This window comes from Ochotona princeps, chromosome 4 (assembly GCF_030435755.1).
Source record: "Ochotona princeps isolate mOchPri1 chromosome 4, mOchPri1.hap1, whole genome shotgun sequence".
Classification (NCBI taxonomy): Eukaryota; Metazoa; Chordata; class Mammalia; order Lagomorpha; family Ochotonidae; genus Ochotona; species Ochotona princeps.
In genome coordinates, this window is record NC_080835.1 from 68497277 (window position 1) to 68519128 (window position 21852).

The window sequence follows — 21852 nt, forward strand, 5'->3', positions numbered from 1 at the left end:
TGACTTCACAGGAATTTCATTGCTATTAGCTGCCTGAAATAACATGTGTGCAAATGATATCACTTGGCTATTTGACATTAGGCTATTTGAGGAATATGGTTCTTATTTTAAAATGCATTGGTTGTCCTTCCACCGTTTAATTGAATTGAAGATTCTTGAATGCCTGAGTATTGGGAGTGGGATGCATAAGCAGGTGTCTTAATAACCTTAACTCTAGAGAGTGAAAATTGGGAATTTGGTGACAATAAGAAAATCCAAGCTATGGAATTTACCAAGTTGCCATTGGCCAAAGATAATTAAGGTTTTTTTGGTAGCTGTGGTTTTATTTGAAATCAGAAACTGTAATATGACATGGAGAATCAATTTTTAAATCACAAACATTTATCCTCAACACCTTCATTAACTCCATGTGGTGTTCAACCAGTTTTCTAGGTGGTTGGTGGTTTGGGGAGGTTATTTCCGATATTTCTGCTCATTTTTAGATATTAAAAATCTATGCATCTTTTTGCAATGGTGTTTTCAGGGCACACTTCTCTCAGCTTTGCTGGAAACAGTTACATCAAATACCGGCTTTCTGAAAACAGTAAAGAAGAAAACTTTAAGCTAGCGCTGCGTCTGCGAACCCTGCAAAGCAACGGGATTATTATGTACACCAGAGCAAATCCCTGCATAATTCTAAAGGTACTTAAAATGGGTTATCTTTGCTTCCAGTCAGTTCTTGTATTAGTGTTTTGGCTCTTGGAATGAGGACTGTTGAAACGGTTTTGTCTTTCAAGTTTAGACCAAAAGCCACTTTAGGGCAAAGGAAAGTGGCAGCAGGACTGGGAAGGGTGCCAACACGCACTTCTTTTTGAATAGCAAACTTCAAAATTGGCTATTGGTAGAGCGGGGCATCTCCCTCAAGAACAAGTTCAAGGCTGGCCTGCTTGGCTCCATAGTCACTCAACAGCTCATTAGAACATTTCTCTTAATCGGTTCCTCAACACGGGTGGTCCATTGAAAGGACTGCCTTTGTCCACGTCCACCACATGTGTCTGCATTTTATTCTTGCACAGGAAGGGAGTTGGTGATCTTTGATATGGAAGATTCCATATATCTTATCTTGACCCAAGTGGCCTAATTTTTAATTATTTTCCCAGGAACAAAAACCATCTCAAGTTAGTCAGATTGCCTTTAGAGCAAGCTGGATGTTTTTATTCAGTTCTGGGTTTATGGTGCTTCCATGAAAGCAAAAACAACATTGGTGAAAGAGTTATTGTTATTGTTAATATCTGTTAAAGCAATAGCAATTAAAGCATCATTAAGTTTATTAGAAAGTTGGTATAACGAGTGTCTTAATATGATCTTCTATATTTGATGGAGAAAAGAAAGACAGTTTAAAACAGCTAAGTCACGTACTTGAGGTTGCATAGCTAGTAAGTAGCAAGGCCTGGACCCATTTCTCAAGGACTCTCACTCCAAGCTCTAATCTGCATACTGTCTTTAGCTCTCATTGTTGCCACTACAGCTATTGCAGATTTGGCCTTCCGCAGAGGGAAGAGAAGGAGGAGGACTTATTTCATCTGATGCCCTTCTCACCAGGTTGTGATGCCAGCTTGTGCAAGATGCATTTAGAAGTACTCAGTATTTGGTAGCAAGTGCTCATCCAAGTGGAAATGGCTGGAAAGGTGTTTTTTTCCCCAAGGTTCAGGCTCAGCAGGAACTGGGATAAGTCTTACTAGCTTCTGTCCTTCTATTGTTTGATAGATGACATGCAAGCTTTTTCGTTACCCTAGACTTTAGTCCTGAACGCAGAAGAGAAAAGGAAGAAATATGGAGGATGTTAAATGCCAGTGATTTCTCTTAGCGATCACAGACATCTTACCACCTTCTGATGCTGCCAGATAGTTGCCAGAGTGAATGAAAAGGAGTTTGAAAGTTGGCTACTTCTATGAGGAATGTCTCACATTCCTTATCCATTCAGCTCAGAGAATGATTTCAGCTCTGTAAAAGAAGATAATGTTTTCAAAAGAAAATAAGACAAGCACTTTGGGGAGGTAGTTTTGAGCACGATGCATTCAAATAAGGCATTCAGAGAAAAGAAAAATGGAAAGTCCTCGAAGTCTTGTGTCATTCCCACTTGCTGTCTGAGTTGCTTGCCTTAAGTCAAGAGAAGTTTTTCTAAACAGCGCTGAGATGTGAGGGTTTGCACAACGGCCGGGAAAGTGTTCTGCTCAGGCAGAACCACCAGTTCCTAGAAGCTCTGCTTGCCTCTCATGCTCTTCCTCACTCCTCCTGTAAGCTCTAACAGGGCTGGAGGTCACACAACATCCAGAAGAAATAAATCACTTCTACAGTATTGTTTTTGAGAGGGAATCAAAAATACTGAGCCTAAGTGACTTGATCTTAAGAAGGAGTTTGTCATTTGACAATTTATTAGCAAATCCCCGGGGAAGGGAAAAACAGTAATTAAGTCTCATAGGCAGTTCTTGCTCCTAAAGTATATTGTATTTTATGCAACAATCATGTTTCTGAAAATTGTGTAAAGTGAATTTCTATAAATAGAATTCTGATAAACTTGGGATGGCTGCTGTTTGAAGGAACTCATCCATTAATCCATGTGTGATGTGAATAATCAACCCAACTCTGTCTGTTTTATAAGTTTGCTTTTCATATGTTGAGTTTGCCCAAAGCAGGATACAGCTGGCCTGTAGTCTTGCAGGTATTTTCATGCAGTCACCAGCAATATTCACTAAGGGGATTTGAATCTGTTTGCTTAACATTTTCAACCTCATGCAAGATTTAATTTCATTGGCTTTAGCTACAGTATGTACCCTGTACTGTGGTTCAATACTAAGCTGAAGTGCTTTGTTTAAATTGAACCTATCGGGTGTGTATGTTTTCTCAGTCCAAGCACATTCTCTGAAAACGTACTTAAGACAATCAGTGGGGTTAACAGCACCCCTTGAAGCCTGTTGAAGAACTACATGGAGATCTTGAGAAGTGAAATACTCATGGATAAAGGGTATGATTGTCTTTCGACTGCAATAAGACAGTGATTCTTCTGCTCACCAGTAATATTCTGCCTTCCAAAAGAAATGCAAGACTTGCCACATGCACCCAAATGCAGTAAAATCAAAGCACTATAATGATGAAAATAAAAGGTTAAAAGCTAACCAACATAGTAGGAAAGAGTATCACTATTGAAAAACCTAAATTCAGGGTAACTACATTAGTGAGGGACAAATCATAATGATGAGTTCTCTGACAGCCAAAATGACAGAGTGGGATAAATTCAATGACTCTGCTCATCCCTAGAGAAGAAACACATCAGGCCAACAGAAGAGAAATCTCCAAGGCAGTCAACTTTTTCTCGATGTCAGTCGTTGAGCTCCAATAATTTGTGGCTCATCTAAAAGGATCATGTGTGTTAACTTTTCTCAAAGTTATAGGTGATACATCATTTCATTTTGGCAATTCTTGGACAGCTGGTCTGGGACTCCAGTGTCCATGGAAAAGGGAATACAGGGAATGCTCATTTGATTTACAGTTTAGCCCATTTGGAATGATGTCATGTCTCCAACAAAAAGTGGAATAATAATGAGGAAACTCCCCCAAACTTCATAGTTGCTAGGACCTATATAGCAATGCCATTAAGTACCATTAGCTTGTAATCATCACATTTTATACTAGTGATAAAATGTCTATGAGTTTACCAAGTGTTTTCACATATTCTTGATGGCCACTCCTCCACCATGTAGGATGAGTGTGTGCTTGTGCTTTCTCCCTGGGAGGAGACTGAGACTAAGAATGATCCAGGAACTTCTTTCCATGTGGCTGCTAGTCAGTAGAGAGTCTGGGTCTGTGACAGGGGGTCCATGGTTCAGGGTAGCATAGTGGTTTATGTAGAGATCCAGACAGCTGAGATAATCATGTAGCCAGTCATGTATTCATTCACAGTATTCTTTTTGAGCAGTTACTGTGTGACAGACAGCTATTATTAACAGCCTTGAAAATGAGCTTTTAGAAAGTACTTTTTTCAACAATATCTAAATAAGCCTCTTGCAAGTTCCACAATTATATTGCATTTGCTGCAGCCACATACCTGAAGTTGTTGACCTTGTGCCATAATTTACATGTTTCACTGAAAATCCTGCTTTCCTATAGAACTGAGTTTTTGCAGCTTCTGTTTCTTGTCTCTTAAGACCCCAAGCTACCAAAGAGCCAAGTTAAAGCATATCAATAATCTCAATCCTGATGATCCTATATATTTTTATAACATACGACAGATCACTCTGAATTATGCATTTCACTGAACTTACCTAGCCGCAGCCCACACTGGTACATCATTTACATATCACTGCCATAAGCTTTGATTTCAGTTATAGGCTATACACTTGTAGGTATAACTCAGTTTGTATTAAAACAGCTTGCCCTCTGGTTAGAGAAAGCATCATTCTCTTACAAGAGAACTCTTTTAAAATTGGGCAAACCCAATTCTGAAGAAAAAAAAAAGCCAAATAGGATCAGAGCCTATTTTTCCTCAAAGGAAAGGAGTTTAGTTACCAGGAGAACCAAGCGTTCTTTTTTCTCCCTGGCAGAGTACCCCAATGAAATAGCAGAAAATTTTTAGCTTTTTACAAGGTAACTTGCTATCAGCATGCTAATTTGTCAAATAAACAAGGCTGATACATTCAAATGACTTTTGTAAGAGGCACACAGGCATCTGGTTTGCTTCATTCGGCAGTGCTGCTACTGTTACTTTTCAACTGAATCAAAGGGAATGTTCCTGGACTCAGTGCTCACAGGGAATGGTTTTAAGCGACCTCCGTTGCAGGATTTCCATGTGTCAGAGTAAGGCAGAGTTACTAGGTTCTTCTGGATGAATTAGTAACTCGGTTACTATTCCAACAAGGAGAGGGTAGGAGAGGGGACCAGGTAACATTAATTGAATGACCTGTTACACAAACTTACATGAATTGCACCCTCGCCACCAGATTTTCTTCCATGAAAGACTGGGGACTCTGTTTTGCAGCCCTGGAGCAAAGCAACAGATGTGCCACAGGAAAGTAATCTCCAAAGTCACATTTGGTCATTTTATTACTTCCACTAAAATACAAATATTGATATCATCCAGGTGTTGCCACTGGTATGATTTACAATCTCCATGCAGTGCATTTTGTCAGAATGAGTCAATGAGCAGTATTGTAAGATTACCTGTGGAAATTTTGAGAATGGCTGTGGCCAGTCCTGACATCAGTACATTTGCAGCAGAGTAGAGTGTGCATGTGTGTATTTAATGGAGCTAACCATTCTACAGTGCGGACAGTACCTTCCTCTGCAGGTGACCTCAGTGGTATGCAGTAGAACCTAAGCTACACTCAGCATTCCTGAATTCCCACAAGACCCCCATCTGCTTCATGAGGCCCCTTGCCTTCTGTGCACACATGTGGATGCAGCAGGAACCTTTGAATTTTTATACAGGAGGGGAGAATCCATGGAATCACAAAGACATAAAAAAGGAGAGCTCCTAAGAATCTGTTGTCTGCAGAGCACAGGGAAATCCTTAATTAGGGCACACAAGTGGCTCTGTAGTGATTGCTGACAGGTCTATTAGCAGTGAAACGTATCAGAAAGACTCTCCAGCCTGTTTCCATGAATTCCTTTGATATTTATGCTGCCGTGGCTGTTAGTGACCTAGAAAGGTGTGTGTTTTCTTCTCATTTTGTTTCCCTTCCTTTTTCTTTTTGTCTCCCAACAAGTATCTCTCTTTGCACAGAACTACTAATGCCTATAGAGCCTCAACAAAGACCAGTCCCACCTCCTTGCCTGACTCTGATCCTGGCCTTCATGGGATCTTCCTACTGATCACAGATAAATGCCAGGAAACAAGCCTCTGTCTCTCATAATTTATGGCCGCGATGCTCTTTGTGGCCACATGTAAATGTGTTGGCTGGGCAAGAACTCTCATTCTCAGGATGCTAGATTCACCTTGCATCTCAGAAACGTAGGCAAGAGTAGACGACAGAGGACTCATTGGCCACCCCATCACCCCAGCAACAGCAAAACTTGCCCCTACCCTGCAGCTCTGTGCCAGCCAGTATGCTTCGCTAACACAGACACTCCCTGTGCAGAATGTGCCTTGGGGCTAGCCTCTTGGAAGGATTTCGAAGCCCATCCGGCTCTTGGAGTATGCATCTTGCACACGCCCCTCCCCCATCCAGATTGGGGGTGGCAAGCTGTGGTCTCAGCCCCAGCTGGTGTAATCAAAGCAGCAGGTAGTGCTCCGTCTTAGAACTAATGGCTTGGAGCTGCACGCATCCATGAGATGTGAGCTGCAAAACCAGCAGATTGCTCTGCAGGGCTCTCCAGCTGAGAAATGGGATTTTTTTCCCCTTTATATCTTCCTGCTCTCTTTCCCCTGTAGACCACTCCCATCACTTACTCTGGGAATGTATGTGATGTAATATGTGGGGTTATTTGAGATGTATCCCAGCTAGCCTGCTGTGATCTAGTTGTGCGGTTGTTGTACACCTTGCAGACTGTTTAGCATATTTAGCTGTTCCATAAATATTGAGTTAATAGAAATCATTCCCGTGGTGAGAATGACGACAAAGGGCTCAGCGAATAAGCACCACTGCACAAGACAGTGCTGTAGACTTTAAAAGAGTAAATGCGTAGAGATGAGAACCAATAGTAAATATAATTATAGGTTTCTGAAGCATGCTCATTTTACTCAAAGTATCAGGCCCTAGGAGGCCTACATGGCAGCTAAGGAGGAGGGAGTGGTATAAAAATCAACCAGAGATTTATGTCTATATAAAAGCAAGGTGCACCTTACAAGCTGCTTGTGAACGGCTTGGACTTGTAACTGGGAACAGCTAACCAGTAGATTATATATATACAGATGTGGCCAGATTGACATTTAAAGTAACCTGTTGTTCTTTCCCGTGCAGATTGTGGATGGCAAGCTGTGGTTCCAGCTGGATTGTGGCAGTGGCCCAGGCATCTTGGGCATCTCAGGCCGCACTGTCAACGATGGCAGCTGGCATTCCGTATTCCTGGAGCTCAACCGCAATTTTACCAGCCTGTCCCTGGACGACAGTTACGTGGAGCGGCGCAGGGCACCCCTCTACTTCCAGACGCTGAGCACTGAGAGCACCATCTACTTCGGTGCCCTGGTGCAGGCGGACAACATCCGCAGCCTGACCGACACGCGGGTCACGCAGGTGCTCAGCGGCTTCCAGGGCTGCCTGGACTCAGTGGTGCTGAATAACAACGAGCTACCCCTGCAGAACAAACGCAGCAGCTTCGCAGAAGTGGTGGGCCTGACCGAGCTGAAGCTGGGCTGCGTGCTTTACCCAGACGCCTGTGAGCGCAGCCCATGCCAGCATGGAGGCACCTGTGCAAACCTGCCCTCTGGTGGTAAGTGAGCCTATACCCTGGGCGTTATATGCAGTAGCAGTTGGGGTTGGGGGCTTCATTGTGCGGGATGAACCTGTAGAAGGTCCCATCTTCACAGCTCTCAGAAAGGAGTGTTCACAACCAGGTTGCTCCCAGAGCTTCCTCGTTCACTTAATGGAAATTTCAGAGCTTGCCACAGCAGGAGTGGTCAGTTTAGCCAACTGTTTGTGACACACCACATGTGCAGGACTGTGGCCATAGACAGAGTTTTCCAATCCACACCCTTCCAGGCCTCTCAGCAGTTTGGATGAACAGGACCACCTTTTAAATGGAAGTGTACTTCAAAAAGCTAGTGGATTTGGATGTACGTGTTTTGTTACAAAACTTTTGAAAATCCATGCATTTTTTATAGTATTCATTCTTGAGGAACTTTCTGAAGATTCCTTGTAAACACGGATCTTAAATAAAGTGTTGTAGCAAAATAAACAGATCTCTGAACTCCATTTTCCACCAACTTTTTGAAGGACCTGCATATGTCTCCCACGTGCTAGCTGCCTGTCACTGCAGAGACAGCCGTCTTCAGTTTCATTGTCTGTGCATAATCCTTTCACTGCCTGGAATTGCTGACCAATGGTAGACACAGTTTACTAACAAGGTAACAGTGGTGGTAATGAGCCTGCCACCCAGGAATAGTAGCAGAGTGGAGATGCTTGCAAGCAAACTTTTGAAACCTTTATAGGAAAAAATAAGTCTACTGACAATTCTACAAAGGAGTAAAAAAGTCAAGAATATGGAAAAGGAACATATGTGTAGTCTCAGGATGATAAGGGTCAGTGAGGGGATGATAGTCTACCTGAATATTTCCCCCTAAAGGTACATCATAAACAAGAAAGGAGTAGACACTTTCCCGCAAAGAAGAGATTTATAGAAGGTTTCCATTGCTTGAGGGGAAAGCCAGGATTCTTGCAGTCCCGGGAGTGGAAAGATAAAGGCAGCTCTGACTGCCTAGATGCATTGTCTGTGTTCATGTCAACCAAGTCAGGTATGCTCCTGACCGAAGACTTGCGTTCCGCCAGCACTCCGACCACCAAACCCATGTCCACCCCTGTGCAGAGCGGCTTGCCAGGTCTGTGGTGAGCAAATCAAACCCTTCCTCACAAATCACTTCGAGATTCTGCTGTGCGCATTACCGTCTCATGTTCATGAAGCCCAACTCCAAATTTAGAGTGCATTTTATTATTAGAATGTTATAAACTGACCAGGAAATGATGCACAGCCGAAATACAGATACCGAAGTTGTTTAGACTTGCATATGTTACTGCCACAATGAGGACCAAGTACCCTGGGGGGAAATTTCTGCCTTCTCGATTTAAGAAATCTATTTGCTGTTTTTACTGTCTCAGCAGTATATGTAAATAAAGGGTTGTTATGGTGCCATAATTCCTGGATGATGGGCAGTAACTATACTTCAGTGGTTCTATAAACCAGCACATTATGACGAGTCATGGCCAGTTTTTCACTAGGCAAAACAATTGTGCTAGTGTGAACCATCTATGATATATAAAAAGAGCATATAATTAAATTGGGTTGAAATAGAACACCACTTCATGTCAAATCTTCAGTACACAGCCACAAATTGTAATGTACTTTTAAGGCGGGCAAGGCGTTGTTTTAGCTGGCAAAGCTGTTGGCTTCCAAAATGGTTATCTCCAAAATAATGGCTGTATGAAAAATATGGAATCTTGTTCCTGCATGTGCATTTACACTTCATTTTAAACTGCCATGAAATCTTTTAGCTAAGTGTTCAGTGAAGGTGTGTTAATCAAATGACTATGACTGAAGTGAAGAATAACCACTTTTTTTCCTATATTTTAAGATCATCTTTGGTCTAGCTAACTCACGGCACTGCAGACCACCCCCTGTATACTTCCCTTCCTTTCCAGTGGTCCAGCCTTGCATGACAGCATGCTCTCTTTACGCCCCCACTTCCTCCTATGGTTGCGCTCCGGACTAGGATTCCACATAGCTGCTGCTTCTTCCAAGCAGATACACAAGCTTTGTGTGTTTTGCTTTTGGTTTTGATTTGTTTTGCCATTTGTGCTTGGGGGCTCAAGTCTTCCTACAATGAAGATCTTTCTTCAAATGAAATATCTTAAAAAAAAAAAAGAAATATCTTTCCTTAGCTCCAACTGTATCAGTTCTGTTGAGGAAGAGCAGTGGTAACTCCTCCACCAAGGCTGCTCTCAAGAGTGACCTGTGGGTTTTTCATCTCAGAAGCCCCCAGTTATATTCCCAAATGAGCATCCCAACTCTCCCAAACAAAGCAGTCCCGAGCCCAGAGCCAACAAACCCTTCCCCACTCCCCAGGAAATACAAGAAAAGGACTTGTGATGGCTACTCTGGGAAACCAAAAGGGACAGGATCCCTCTTCTGTTACATAAGAAAGGGCTTACCAGCTTTCTGACTACAGGATTAGCCAAAGCTTCCTCAACTAGAGGTGAAGAAAGCCATTTTTTGACCAACCTCCCACATTGCCTGTTCATATCAGGATTATGTTCTAGGTCCCTGGTCCCTATCTCCCACTTCTGTAAACTAATGCCAATTAGAGGAGAGGTGAGGAAGCCAAAGAAGAAAGAACCAACAATTTGGACTTTATTTCCTATCCATGAGACAGTAGCTAATTGTAAAATACTTTCAAATCAGAGAAAAAAATCTTCTTTGCTCTGAGTGCTAATTTAAAAGTGACAAAAATACTGAGTCTTTAATGGAAGAAAATTCATTCTGTCTTCTCCTAGGACAGTCTAGAGAAAATGGAGTGAGGTTACTTAAAATCATGATTCTTTTCAAGGAAAGACTAATCAGAAAACTTAAATGTCTAAATACCTTTCTGTTGTTTAGACCTTGTTCTGTGTGTTGCTCTAAAACTTCACGACAAGGATTTTAGCATGATCATCCACTTGAGCACTGAAAACAAAGCTGTATATGGGTCACAGGCTCACTGGTGACAGACTTCACTCTTAAATTGCAACCATCCTGGCATATTATTCCAGAACAGTCAGAATATTTAAAGTAGACAACCACAGAAATAAGCATTTCTTTCAGTGGGGTGAGATTTGGTTACAGCCACCCCCAAACTCAATCAAACCCTTGGCACACAGGTCCCAAAAGCCACATCTGCTCAGCTGGAATGCCATAGTCAGCAGGTTTGACCATGGGGACAGCTCTGGCTGTCCCAAGAGTTAGCATGGGAACCCCAGGGAGTCAGAGCCCAGAGTACTGACTTGTAATAAGAGCCTAAATATGACTCCATAAATCAACCACAGGGGGAAGGCCTTCTCGTGGTAAAGTCTTAAATTATATGTGTTTCATATAAACATGAACTGGGAATAGCAACCACCATGGAGAAGAAATGGTCAGAGTTCATCCTGATCCCTGAATTTCCAGACCAGTAGAAAAGGAGCTTCCAGTAATCACCCACAGCCAAGTAAGCAGAGCTCATCCTTTCATGCTATAGGGTGCTCAGCCTCAGCCCATTCATCATACACCTAGTTGAAGCAGATGTATAATTTTACAAAGAGGTAAAGCAAGTCAAGCCATCACCAGGCCAAAAATAGTCATTTAGAACGCTGTGTGTCAGACTAAAAGCCTAACTCCTGACATGAAAAATGGGCTAAATTTGTATTGGTAAGAGCTACTGTTCCTTGGATCCTTACTATGTGGTTGGTACTTGCTTTTCAAGTCCTTATTGAGTGGACCATATAAAGGTCACAGTAATTCTCAGAACAGTGTTGTTCTCTCCTACATAATCATTCCCATTTCATGGATAAATGCCCCAAAGAGGCTAAATAACCAGCCTCCCGTCACAAAGCTGATAAAGTGTAAGGCCAGGATTTGACTCAGGTGTGTGCACATGCTCTTATCCCTTGCCCTTCCATGTGTCCCAGGGTCCAGTGGCAACAACACCCCGGGAATGTCAGAAAAGCAGCATCTAAGTTGCTACCCCATACCCAAGCAGTCAGAATTGCATTTTAGCAAGTTGCCTACGTGATGCCCTGAGACACAGAAAGTCTAGCTCTTTCTGTTTCTTTCATAATAAGAATGGTGGTTTTCAAATTCAGAGACATATCAGCATCACCCGAGGACCTTATTATAGAAGAGTCTCTTGATGGTTAATACAAATACAAAATACATTTAATTTGCTTATGTCATTTGCTATCCATATCAGAGGAATCTTCTACTAGGTTACTGAATTGAAATTACAAATCCATGAATTTAAAAATGCCAAGAAAGTTTTTGGGAGGACAGCCTCAAACCTACAGAATCATCTGTAGGGGTGGAATTCAGGCATGTCATTCTGTAACAAGCTCCAAGGTGCTTCTGTGCAATCCAACTTTGAGAACCGCTGACATTTGGAAATCCAATAATGGTATTTGCCAGAACATGTGTTCATGAATGCTAAGAGAAACAACTAGACGTAGGACATCCAGAAACTGAAGGTCAGTATTTTATAAAAAATGTATTTTATAAAAATCGATTTAATGTAAAGATGGAGTTTTGCTAATTTGTCCTTAAAATAGGTTTAAGTAAGTGCCTGCTGTGCACCAGCTCTGTGTGGAATGATGGATACATTAGGGCCTATGACCAGTGGACACCATTTCTGTTCCTTGGCTTCCTCATCCCTGGGTTAACGGAATTCAGCAGTGATCCCATACGTGCTGTGCCCGTTGACCCATGGAGCAGGAAGGCCTAGGAAAGGAAACACCAGACTCGGTGAGCATACCACATACATTACTTGGATGAGCTTTTCAGCTAATAGGAAAAAATTCTTTTCTTTTCCAAACATCTTTTTTTCTAACTTTGAATTTATTTGTTTGCTTTGTAACCTGTGAAAACCTGATGGTAACAACATTAATAATTATAGATACTGAGAAGAAAACTCCTAGCTAGGAAGTGGGTTGTAATCAAACAACAGAAGAACATACCACAAGGTGAGAATTATTGTGAACCTAATGTTGCGAACACATTAAAAGTTTCCAGATCCTCAAGGAAAATATTAGGCCTAGCCTCATTTGTAACACATTTGTAATACATGCTATATGAGGTACTAATTATGTGTGGAGGTGAACCCAGCTGGAGAATACTGGCTCATTTCCTCACTGTGCTATTTCAACTTTCACATACTCTTTTCTTTCACCAAGAAAGTTGTAGGGCTCATCTTAAAAGACTTAGCTTTTACAAGATATTAAGTGTCTTGTAAAATTGTTATTTCTATGTTTACATTTAACAGATTTTGTAATGCTCTTTGAGCAAGGAAGGGAGGCGGCATCTTAAGTTTTTCTGGGTGCTCAAAACCATGTGCATTTTAAAAGATTTATTTATGTGTATGGGAAAGGCAGATTTACAGAGAGAAGAAGAAAGATCTTCCATCTACGGGTTTACTCCCAAGTGGATGCAACAGCTGAAATTAAGCTGATCCAAAGCCAGGAGCTAGGAGCTTATGCCGGGACCCCCACATGGGTGCAGAGTACCAAGACCTTGGGCCCTATAGAACTGCTTTCCCAGGCCACAAGCAGGGAGCTGTATGTGAAGGGGAGCAGCTGGGATGTGAACCAGTATCCATATGCTTGGAGGTGGAGTATATTAGCTGGTTGAGCTAATGTGCCAGCCCCAAGGATTTGTGTTGCTTACAAGTATAAGGATTGTAAACAGGAATACAGTTTTTAAGCAAGGCTTAAAAATATATTCCTTGTTTTACTGGAATTGAGTAGAGGGGGAAGATGCTATGACATTTTTGTGCATGCATGAGAATATTTTACAAAAGTTCATAGAAATTGAATGAAAAGATATCCTTATTGTAAAAAAATTTGAAATTCATGCATATGACAGATCTTCAAGTTCAGAAAAATGTATGGTGGATGGGTTTTGAAAAATGTTCAACCAGAATAGACATTTTCATTCCATTTTCCCATGAACTTTCTGACATGCCCTTGTGTTATGTCAATGCTGGTAGGACAGTTTCCTTTTAAAATCTGAAAACTGGTGTAAGCTAATCTGCCACTGATTGGCTATATAACCTTGGAAAGCTATGTTATTTAATCTTCAGTTTTTTCATCTGTGAAATAGCTGTAAGAACAGCACTTATGGCATAGAGATGTAAAACATTAAGCTAGATATACTGTACAAAATGTTCTTAGAATCTTTTTATATAACATACTGAGCTACTGTTATTGTTAATGAGTTCCTTAGTTGACATCCCTCCCCACTGCCTCAACTGCTCTTATTAATAAGACTTGTAGATTATCCTTGAATTTTATTTTACTTTTATTCTGATGAAAGTGTTCAGTGGTCTTCTGAGCAGTTTCCTGTACATCTCTCAGAGTTCTCCCTTTGTTCTGTTTTGTGGCGGGTACAGTATTGCTTACTTCCCAGAAGGCTGTATGACACTGTCCATTTCCTTACATCCTCTGTTTTTCTGGAGAGCGGTCGCCAGTCAACACTGGCCTCTCCCTCATTCTGGGCAAGAATTCCCACTTACTGACAAGTTCTAATCCAATAGTCTCTTAGAATGGTGTGCGTCAGAAACCCCAGATGCAAATTCAAGCCTGATCACTTACTAGCTGCATCACATCCTTGGGAAAAAAGAAAAAAAAAAAAAAAACACCTATCCTTGCTAATGCCCTTTGGGGTGGGGATGCTAACGGCCTCTTCTTCATCCTCCACAGGACTATTATGCTCCTTTATAGAGTGGCTGTAAGTGATTTTAAAACACTAACACATTAGATGACTTAGTATCATTATGGCAGACTTAGCAATATTATCAAAATATATTAATAATATAGCCCATGACAGGATAATGAGATAATAAATTTTGCTTTGTGAGAGCAGGTTAATTTTGACAAACAAGTGTTTCACAGAGGCTGAACATTGCTCATTCTTCTTTTATCTGGCCACTTATTTAAAATCCATTTTTTTTCTTCTCATTATGTTCACAGACAAATTCCACCTTTAATGCTCTAAAAGCAAGATTTTTTCCAAAGGACCTCTGACCCCTTTGTGCATGGTTTAAAATCTAGTAACAAACCCTAGACAATTCACTTCTCTTTCTGACAGAGAAATCCAGTTCAGGGCTCTGCAGCCAGACTGCCTCACTTCAAACCCACACGAGCTTCATGAGCATGAATAACCTCTCTGTGTCTCCATTTCCTTCTCCATAAGGTACTTGGGGATGGTGCTTTTTCTCTCTATCCGCAGTGCAGCCATAGTCCCTGTGGTAAACCCTCTAAAGTACAAGCCTTGATATGTAGTGTTGCTGGTCATGCGGCATAAATGCTCCCGCCATGGCTGATGTCAGACCACCAGTGGTTTAATAACTAGCTTGCCACATCCTTGAATATTCAAAAGCCATCTCTCATGACCCCTCATGAGCTGGCTCCTGCACACCACTGCCTGTTACTCAGGCACTCAATCAGTGTGGATTAGTTAATCAGTCAAGCTGGCTGCGGCATCAAGTAGCACTAGATATTCTACAAAAGATAATGAAAATGACAAAATGCAGGAGGAAGTGTGAATGAAAGAGAGCGCAATAGAAGAGTCTCATTTTAAATGCTGATTTTCCAAGGCTGAGAGACATCCAATTGCTTCTCTGCCATCGGATAAGAAATCAGGCCCATGACCCACGTTAAAATCCAGTTTCTATGATAGTGATTAAAATGGCCCTTATTTCCAGACAGCCTGTCCTTTGTACTGCTGCTGTCTTCAGCTGCTTCTGAGACAGCTTTATGTAAGAAGCTGTCAGCTGCTTGGCCCAGTAGAAGCTGTGGGAGGTGGCAGGTTTTTCTCCCCTTGCTTCCCTTTTACCTTAGGCTACCCCCTCCTGAACTCCCAGTTCTTCGTTGTTGTGGTTTCCAAAGATTAGTGCTGTGATTACCGCCTGCTCCTCCCTTTAGCAATCTAATCCATGCTCACAAGTTATTCTTTATCTCCAAGTAACGTAATATCCTGACCAAGAACTACCCAGGTGACATGAAGAAGCATTTTACCCATTCTTACCTGTTTTTAGCAATTCCCAATTCCATTAAAGTAAGCAGTTCTCCAAACTGGAAAAAAAATAATAACCCCAAGTCAGCATAATTTGAAGCAATCTTAACTACTGCCTCTGCCCACAGACCTCAGGCTGGCACCTTGTAGTTGTAGTTCGCATAACCAGTGTTTTTTTCTTGTGAGTTCCCTGTTGTTGCATTAGTATTGTATGCAGAGATTCTCCACATAGGAAGGATTTTAAAAAATTATGACTGTACAGCATGAAAAAATAACTATGCATGGTATTCAAGTTTTTTGCATCAAAATATCTTCTAATTCAACCTTTTCCATGAACTTTTTGAGATTTCTTCCTTGTCTCTGATCCCATAAATTTTGGGGGCCAGGAAAATGAGACTACACAAATTTCTCCCCTTGAGAATGTTAATTTCTCTCTTTCCAATAGCCTTCTCAAGCCGAGATTAGCCCTCTCTGGATCTGTGAGTGCCGCACATGCGTACGTGCCCACACACACACACACACACACAGTCCTGATGCCCTCTTCTATATGGGATCTCTCTGTGAAGCAGATTCAATAAAACACCCACAAAAGTACAAGCTATTGCAATCTATGGATTTCTGGCTACTTTATATCTACAGAGCTCAATCTGTAAAATCCTCACACCAGTTACTGACCACTGGTAAGAGCCCTTCAAGTAAGAGGCATAGGTTCTTAGTAGTACTATCAAAAGAAGTAAAAATGAGGCTTTCTCATTGGCAACTTCAAGGTAATGGTGAAAACTTGCTGTCACAGCTGCACCATCATGGGAGTCAATTTTGTAATCCTGTGCCCACAGGAAGGAGAAACAGTGTAGAGGAAGAAACACCTGCAGAGGGTAGGGAAGACTGGTCCTGAGAGACCTGCATTCCAACGGAGAGGACAACTGGGAGCTGCATCTCCCATGTGCACAGGAGCTGGGGGTGTTGGTCACTTCTGAAGGGGAGGTGATGGGGAGACCATCTTTTTAAATTTATTTTATTTTTATTGGAAAGGCAGATATACAGAGAGGAAGAGAGACCAAGAGAAAGATCTTCCATCTGTTGATTCACTCCCCAAGCGGCCACAACAGCCGGAGCTGCGCTAATCTGAATCCAGAAGCCAGGAGCCTCTTCCGGGTCTCCCACGTGGGTGCAGGGTTCCAAGGTTTTGGGCCATCCTCCACTGCTTTCCCAGGCCAGAGAAGGGAGATGGATGGGAAGCACAGCTGCTGGGATTAGAACTGGTACCCATATGGGGTCCCGGAGTGTGTAAGGCGAGGACTCTAGCTGCTAAACTACCACACTGGGCCCATGGAGGCTGTCTTAATGGAAGACTTGGCCAAACAGCCAATGTGGATTCCTACTATCGCTTTGCACAGCCAGACAAACTGCTTTACTACACCCTAGCTGAGTCTGCAAGTGACACTGCATTATCCATTAGCATTTAAAACATAAACAAATTTTAACTTGAGGAAACACAAAAAGTCATATAGAAAAAGATAACTGTAGTTCACTACCTGGTCTAGCTGCATTTCAGTCACACGAATGCACAGAATGATGATTGGCTTAATCAGAATTGTGCTGTAATGCACTGGGAAAGAGTTCCTATGTGGTGGGACTGAAGATTTGACATAGAGTGAAAAGCTGAATGAAAATGCTTAAACCTAAAATTGGGTGTGATAGAACAAGCAGTGAACAAGCTGCTTGGGACACCATCTCCCACAAGCATCCTATAACGCAGTGCCTGAGGTTTGAGATGCTTTTAGCTTCTTTCTACTATGCATGTTGTGAAGCAGAAGAGCCTAAATTAAGTCCTTGGGTCCCTGCAGCTCACATAGGAGACCTTGATTGAGCTGTAGGCTCGTGACTTTGGCCTTGGCAAGTCCCAGCTGCTCCCACTGTCTGGGGAGTGAAACAGCAAATGGAAGGCTCTTCTCTGGCTCTGCCTTTTTATTTTAAATAAATAAAAATGAAAAATGGAAAATATTACAAAATCGCAAAGTAACATGGAAGAAAATACTGAGGATTATCTTTTTAATTTCAAAGTAGAGGGGAAACACCTTTACTAATTATTCATCCCTTCATTCACGGTGGATAATGCCATTTCTTGTAACAATCACATTTTCCCTGGTATCCAGTATTCTCTGTCCTGGGGATATGAGTACATATTTCTTCATGATGGGTTCATGAAAAGAAAAAATGCAAAAATAAGCACAGAAATATGGAGCTGTTGAAGTTCTTCCATGACCCTGCACAGCTATCAATCTGAGGTTCATTTGAATTGACAGATATCCTCATTTTACATGTTCTTGCCTCAACTTTCTCTCCAGGAGAATTTGTCAGCTCCTGACTAATGAGATAGGGCACTGGGGATGGGACAAGGGCTTGGGAAGAGCTTACATGGCACTGTGGTAACCTTACATTTCTGGAAACCTCCTGCCTTTCCCAGGAGTAGTGTGGCGGAGAATGCTCCTTGGTCTCTGCTCTTAGGTGACTCAAGATTTTTCACTAGCATGGATGTAGGTGGTTAATTAGGTGACCAGCAGAGAATTCAAAGTGTAACTTGGTATTTGTGTGGCAAGATGTGCTCCAGATACTCAACTTGCTGATCATCTCTGGAATCGGAGCCCTTAGGAGATGGTTCATCAAGGAACTGGGGTGAGCAGGGCTGTGGGCACAGGTTCCAGCCGAGTACACACACACACACACACGCGTGCGCACACTGAGCTCGACACAGTAACATTGTGATTCACAAGCTCCTCTTTTTCCCCAGGCTATCAGTGTTCCTGTCTCTCTCAGTTCACGGGGAGAAACTGTGAATCTGAGATTACAGCCTGCTTCCCAAACCCCTGCCGGAATGGGGGGTCCTGCGACCCAATAGGCAACACTTTCATCTGCAGTTGTAAAGCTGGCCTCACTGGAGTCACGTAAGTGGGACTGTGCACGCTCTCGCTCGCTCGCTCGCTCTTTCTCTCTGCTGCCACTGGTGGCTTGAGAAAAACCAATCAGAAAGGAAATCACTTGGATAAAATATATACCATTAACAGAACAGGCAGAGTTTCTGTCTATACTATATAAGGAGTGTTCATAGGTGATTACATGGGGACTGTCTGGCAGTACAAGGACAGGTAATTTGTATGTTTTATTTTGAAAAATCTACATTATGTATTTTGTAATTTGAAATAGTTTGTTTAAACAAAGTCACCTGTGGCCCTAATACTTCAGCTAGAATTATGAAGCTGGCACTCTCCATTGCCTGAAAATCCATTTATTGGACTCTACTATATGAAGCTTTATGATCATTGTGAGAAACTAAACTTTGCCTTGCCTTCGCAAACGTTGTTTTCTCCAAAGAGTGGAATTAAAGTGTTAGCCTAATGGAAAGGAAATGTTTTAAGTTCTCCATAGAATGCTGGTTTCAACTGTACCCAATCATTTTAGAATGTGTGTGTGTGTGTGTGTGTGTATGGATAGATATACAGATAGATATATTTATCTACATCTATATATACATATACATACATATATACACACATTTATCTCCACACACATACACATAATCTCAATCAAGTAATACTCTAATTACAGATCAGTCTTACGTATTCATTAGAGTAAATCTCCCAAGGACTTTACCAGGAAATACTTAGACGGCTTTGAATTGCTGGATGTAATTTCAGGCAATAAAGATGCATTTACTTTTAAATACTCTGTGATTCTGACTAATTTCCGGCTGACCTGGCCTCAATCTGTTCAAATTAGGAACATTTGACTACATTTAAATAGGTGGATTGCCCAAAATATAGGTGCTGGAGCCTTTTAAATGCACATATCCAAACAATCACTGACATAGACAAAGTGATGGAGGAGGGAGGTCTGTAATCTCCAATAATGTTCAACTAAGAAACAGTAAGACTTAGATGCTTGCCTTGTAATTATGTCAAAGCAAAACATGGGCTGCTTTTGAGAGAATAAGATGATTTAATTATTTTTTCATTAAAATGTTGTGGTCATTTCTTCCTAATAGTCTGTATTACCATTAGCCCTCACCATAGGCATAGACTCCAGAGGATTCGCTGCCCTTCTCCCACCATCCCACCCCCTGCAGTTCCCAGCCTCCCAGAGGAACTAAAAATGACTAACAGCATTAGAGGAAAATGTCATTCAAAGATTTCTTCCTCTTGGGAAACCCCACAGTGAGCCCACAGGTTGATAGCTCTTTATCTGCGATTTTACAACACCCCGGATTCTGAGAGCTAGGAGCGTTAGGGGTACATTAGTGGGAAACTAATTTGGTGGCGAAACACATCCAAAACTACTGAACTACTGCGAGGCTCTTCCTTGTGCTCGCAGCGCTCATGTCTGAATATCTACACGGTTCTCTGCAGAAATCCTGGCACTCTTGGACTGTTGGGTCGCACAGGAGCACTGCTTCCTGTCGGAGGGAAGAGGTGTTTTGCATAATGTGGGGGAGATCTGCTGTGGGTACTTTCTCACAATTTTGAATTTGGAAATACATCTGACCCTGAGGATTTGACAGCAGTACTTCAACAGCCAACAGCCCCTCTTCATTCTTCTCTTTTTTCTCTTACCAAGTTCTTTACTCCTGTAACCTGGGTGGGGGAGGAAGACTGGGGAGAGACTGGGTGAATGCATTTGATGATGGAACTACAGGGGGCTCAGAAATGTTTCAGTCATATCCATACATACCATTTTGTCTTGCTTCATCCTTTCCCTTCAGGTACCTTATTTTCTAAGATGCCAGGTTTTCCTTGGGTTCACCTGCGCATCCGGGTCTTGATGGAAAGGGTTGTGTGTTCTCTCGGCACAGGTGCGAGGAAGACATCAATGAGTGTGAGCGGGAGGAGTGCGAGAACGGCGGCGCTTGTGTCAACATGTTTGGCTCCTTCCTGTGCAACTGCACGCCGGGCTACGTGGGCCAGTACTGTGCGCTGCGCCCCGTGGTGGTACCCAACATCCAGGCTGGCCACTCCTACGTGGGTAAGGAGGAGCTCATTGGCATCGCTGTGGTGCTCTTTGTCATCTTCACCCTTGTCGTGCTCTTCATCGTCTTCCGCAAGAAGGTTTTCCGCAAGAACTATTCGCGCAACAACATCACGCTGGTGCAGGACCCTGCCACAGCAGCACTGCTCAACAAGAGCAACGGCATCCCCTTCCGCAGCCTGCGCTGTGGCGGCAGCGATGGCCGCAACCTCTACCAGGAGGTGGGGCCGCCGCAGGTCCCAGTGCGCCCCATGGCCTACACCCCTTGCTTCCAGAGTGACTCCAGGAGCAACCTGGACAAGATCGTGGACGGGCTGAGTGGCGAGCACCAAGAGATGACCACTTTCCACCCCGAATCCCCCCATATCCTCACAGCCAGGCGCGGAGTGGTGGTGTGCAGTGTGGCACCCAACCTGCCGGCTGTGTCCCCCTGCCGCTCGGACTGCGACTCGCTGCGGAAGAACGGCTGGGACTCGGGGACGGAGAGTGAGTATGAAGTAGTCCATGGGAGGGAAGCACAGAAGGCTGTGTTGGGCCATGAAGGGCTAAAGGGTTTGGGGAAAAGGAAGGCTGTCGAGTGATCATGGAAAACCCACTGATTCTGCTTGGCTGAAATGCAGTGTCCACGCTGCAGAGCAGGGCAGCCCGAGCCAGCGGTGGTGTTCCCCTCTCCTCAGTCAGGGCTGCAGAGGCCCTGGGGTGGAAAAGAGCTGTATGTGTTCAACACCCAGGAAGTCAATGTAGTGGGAGCCTGGTGAGCACCAAGAGCAAATGCATTTTATTATTATTTTCCACGATACAGTTTATAGCTTAGGAATTCACCTCCCTGCCTCTCTACCCATTCTCCCCTTCCACAATGTGTCTTCCTATCATCAGGATAGTATGGCTCCGCAGTACAAGTTGCAAGCTTGACTTCTTGGTATTTAAATGTATCATGACATGGTAAGTATAGGAAAAGGTAGAAAAGCTAGTGTGATAGTGTGAAAGAATATGCATGTTTCTTTGGGAGTCCTACTTGTGTTTGGGAGTAGAGACACATACGGCACCAGTACCTTTACTTCACAGTATGCTAGTCTCTCTTGAATAATTCATCTCTGTGTGTGCATATACCTGTATTTATTTATTTATTTATATCCATATTGTTCTTTGTGTATTAGCTACTTATATCAGAGAACATGTGATATGTGTACTCTTGGGACTGGCTTGTTTCCCTAAGCATCATGGCTTCTGGCTGCAGCCACTTTGTTGCAGATGCTAAGATTTCATTCTTTTTTTTATGGCTGAGTAGTATTCAGTATAGTAGATGTACCATAGTTTCTTTATCCATTCCTTTGTTGGCGGGCATTTGGGTTGCTTCCATGTCTTAGCTATTGTGAATTTTGCTGCTAGAAACAGGGTCGCAGATAACAGAAC

At 42.7% G+C, this 21852-nt stretch overlaps 1 protein-coding gene across 1 annotated transcript in view; it reads left to right on the top strand.

The window, feature by feature from the left end:
• Positions 1 to 21852, top strand: part of LOC101522123 (protocadherin Fat 3) — a 123796-nt gene that overhangs the window by 93822 nt on the left and 8122 nt on the right. The window contains exons 17-20 of the mRNA XM_036493716.2: positions 524 to 681; positions 6936 to 7404; positions 18212 to 18365; positions 20267 to 20925. Coding sequence (XP_036349609.2) covers positions 524 to 681; positions 6936 to 7404; positions 18212 to 18365; positions 20267 to 20925 — 1440 coding nt within the window. The remainder of the gene's footprint in view (positions 1 to 523; positions 682 to 6935; positions 7405 to 18211; positions 18366 to 20266; positions 20926 to 21852) is intronic.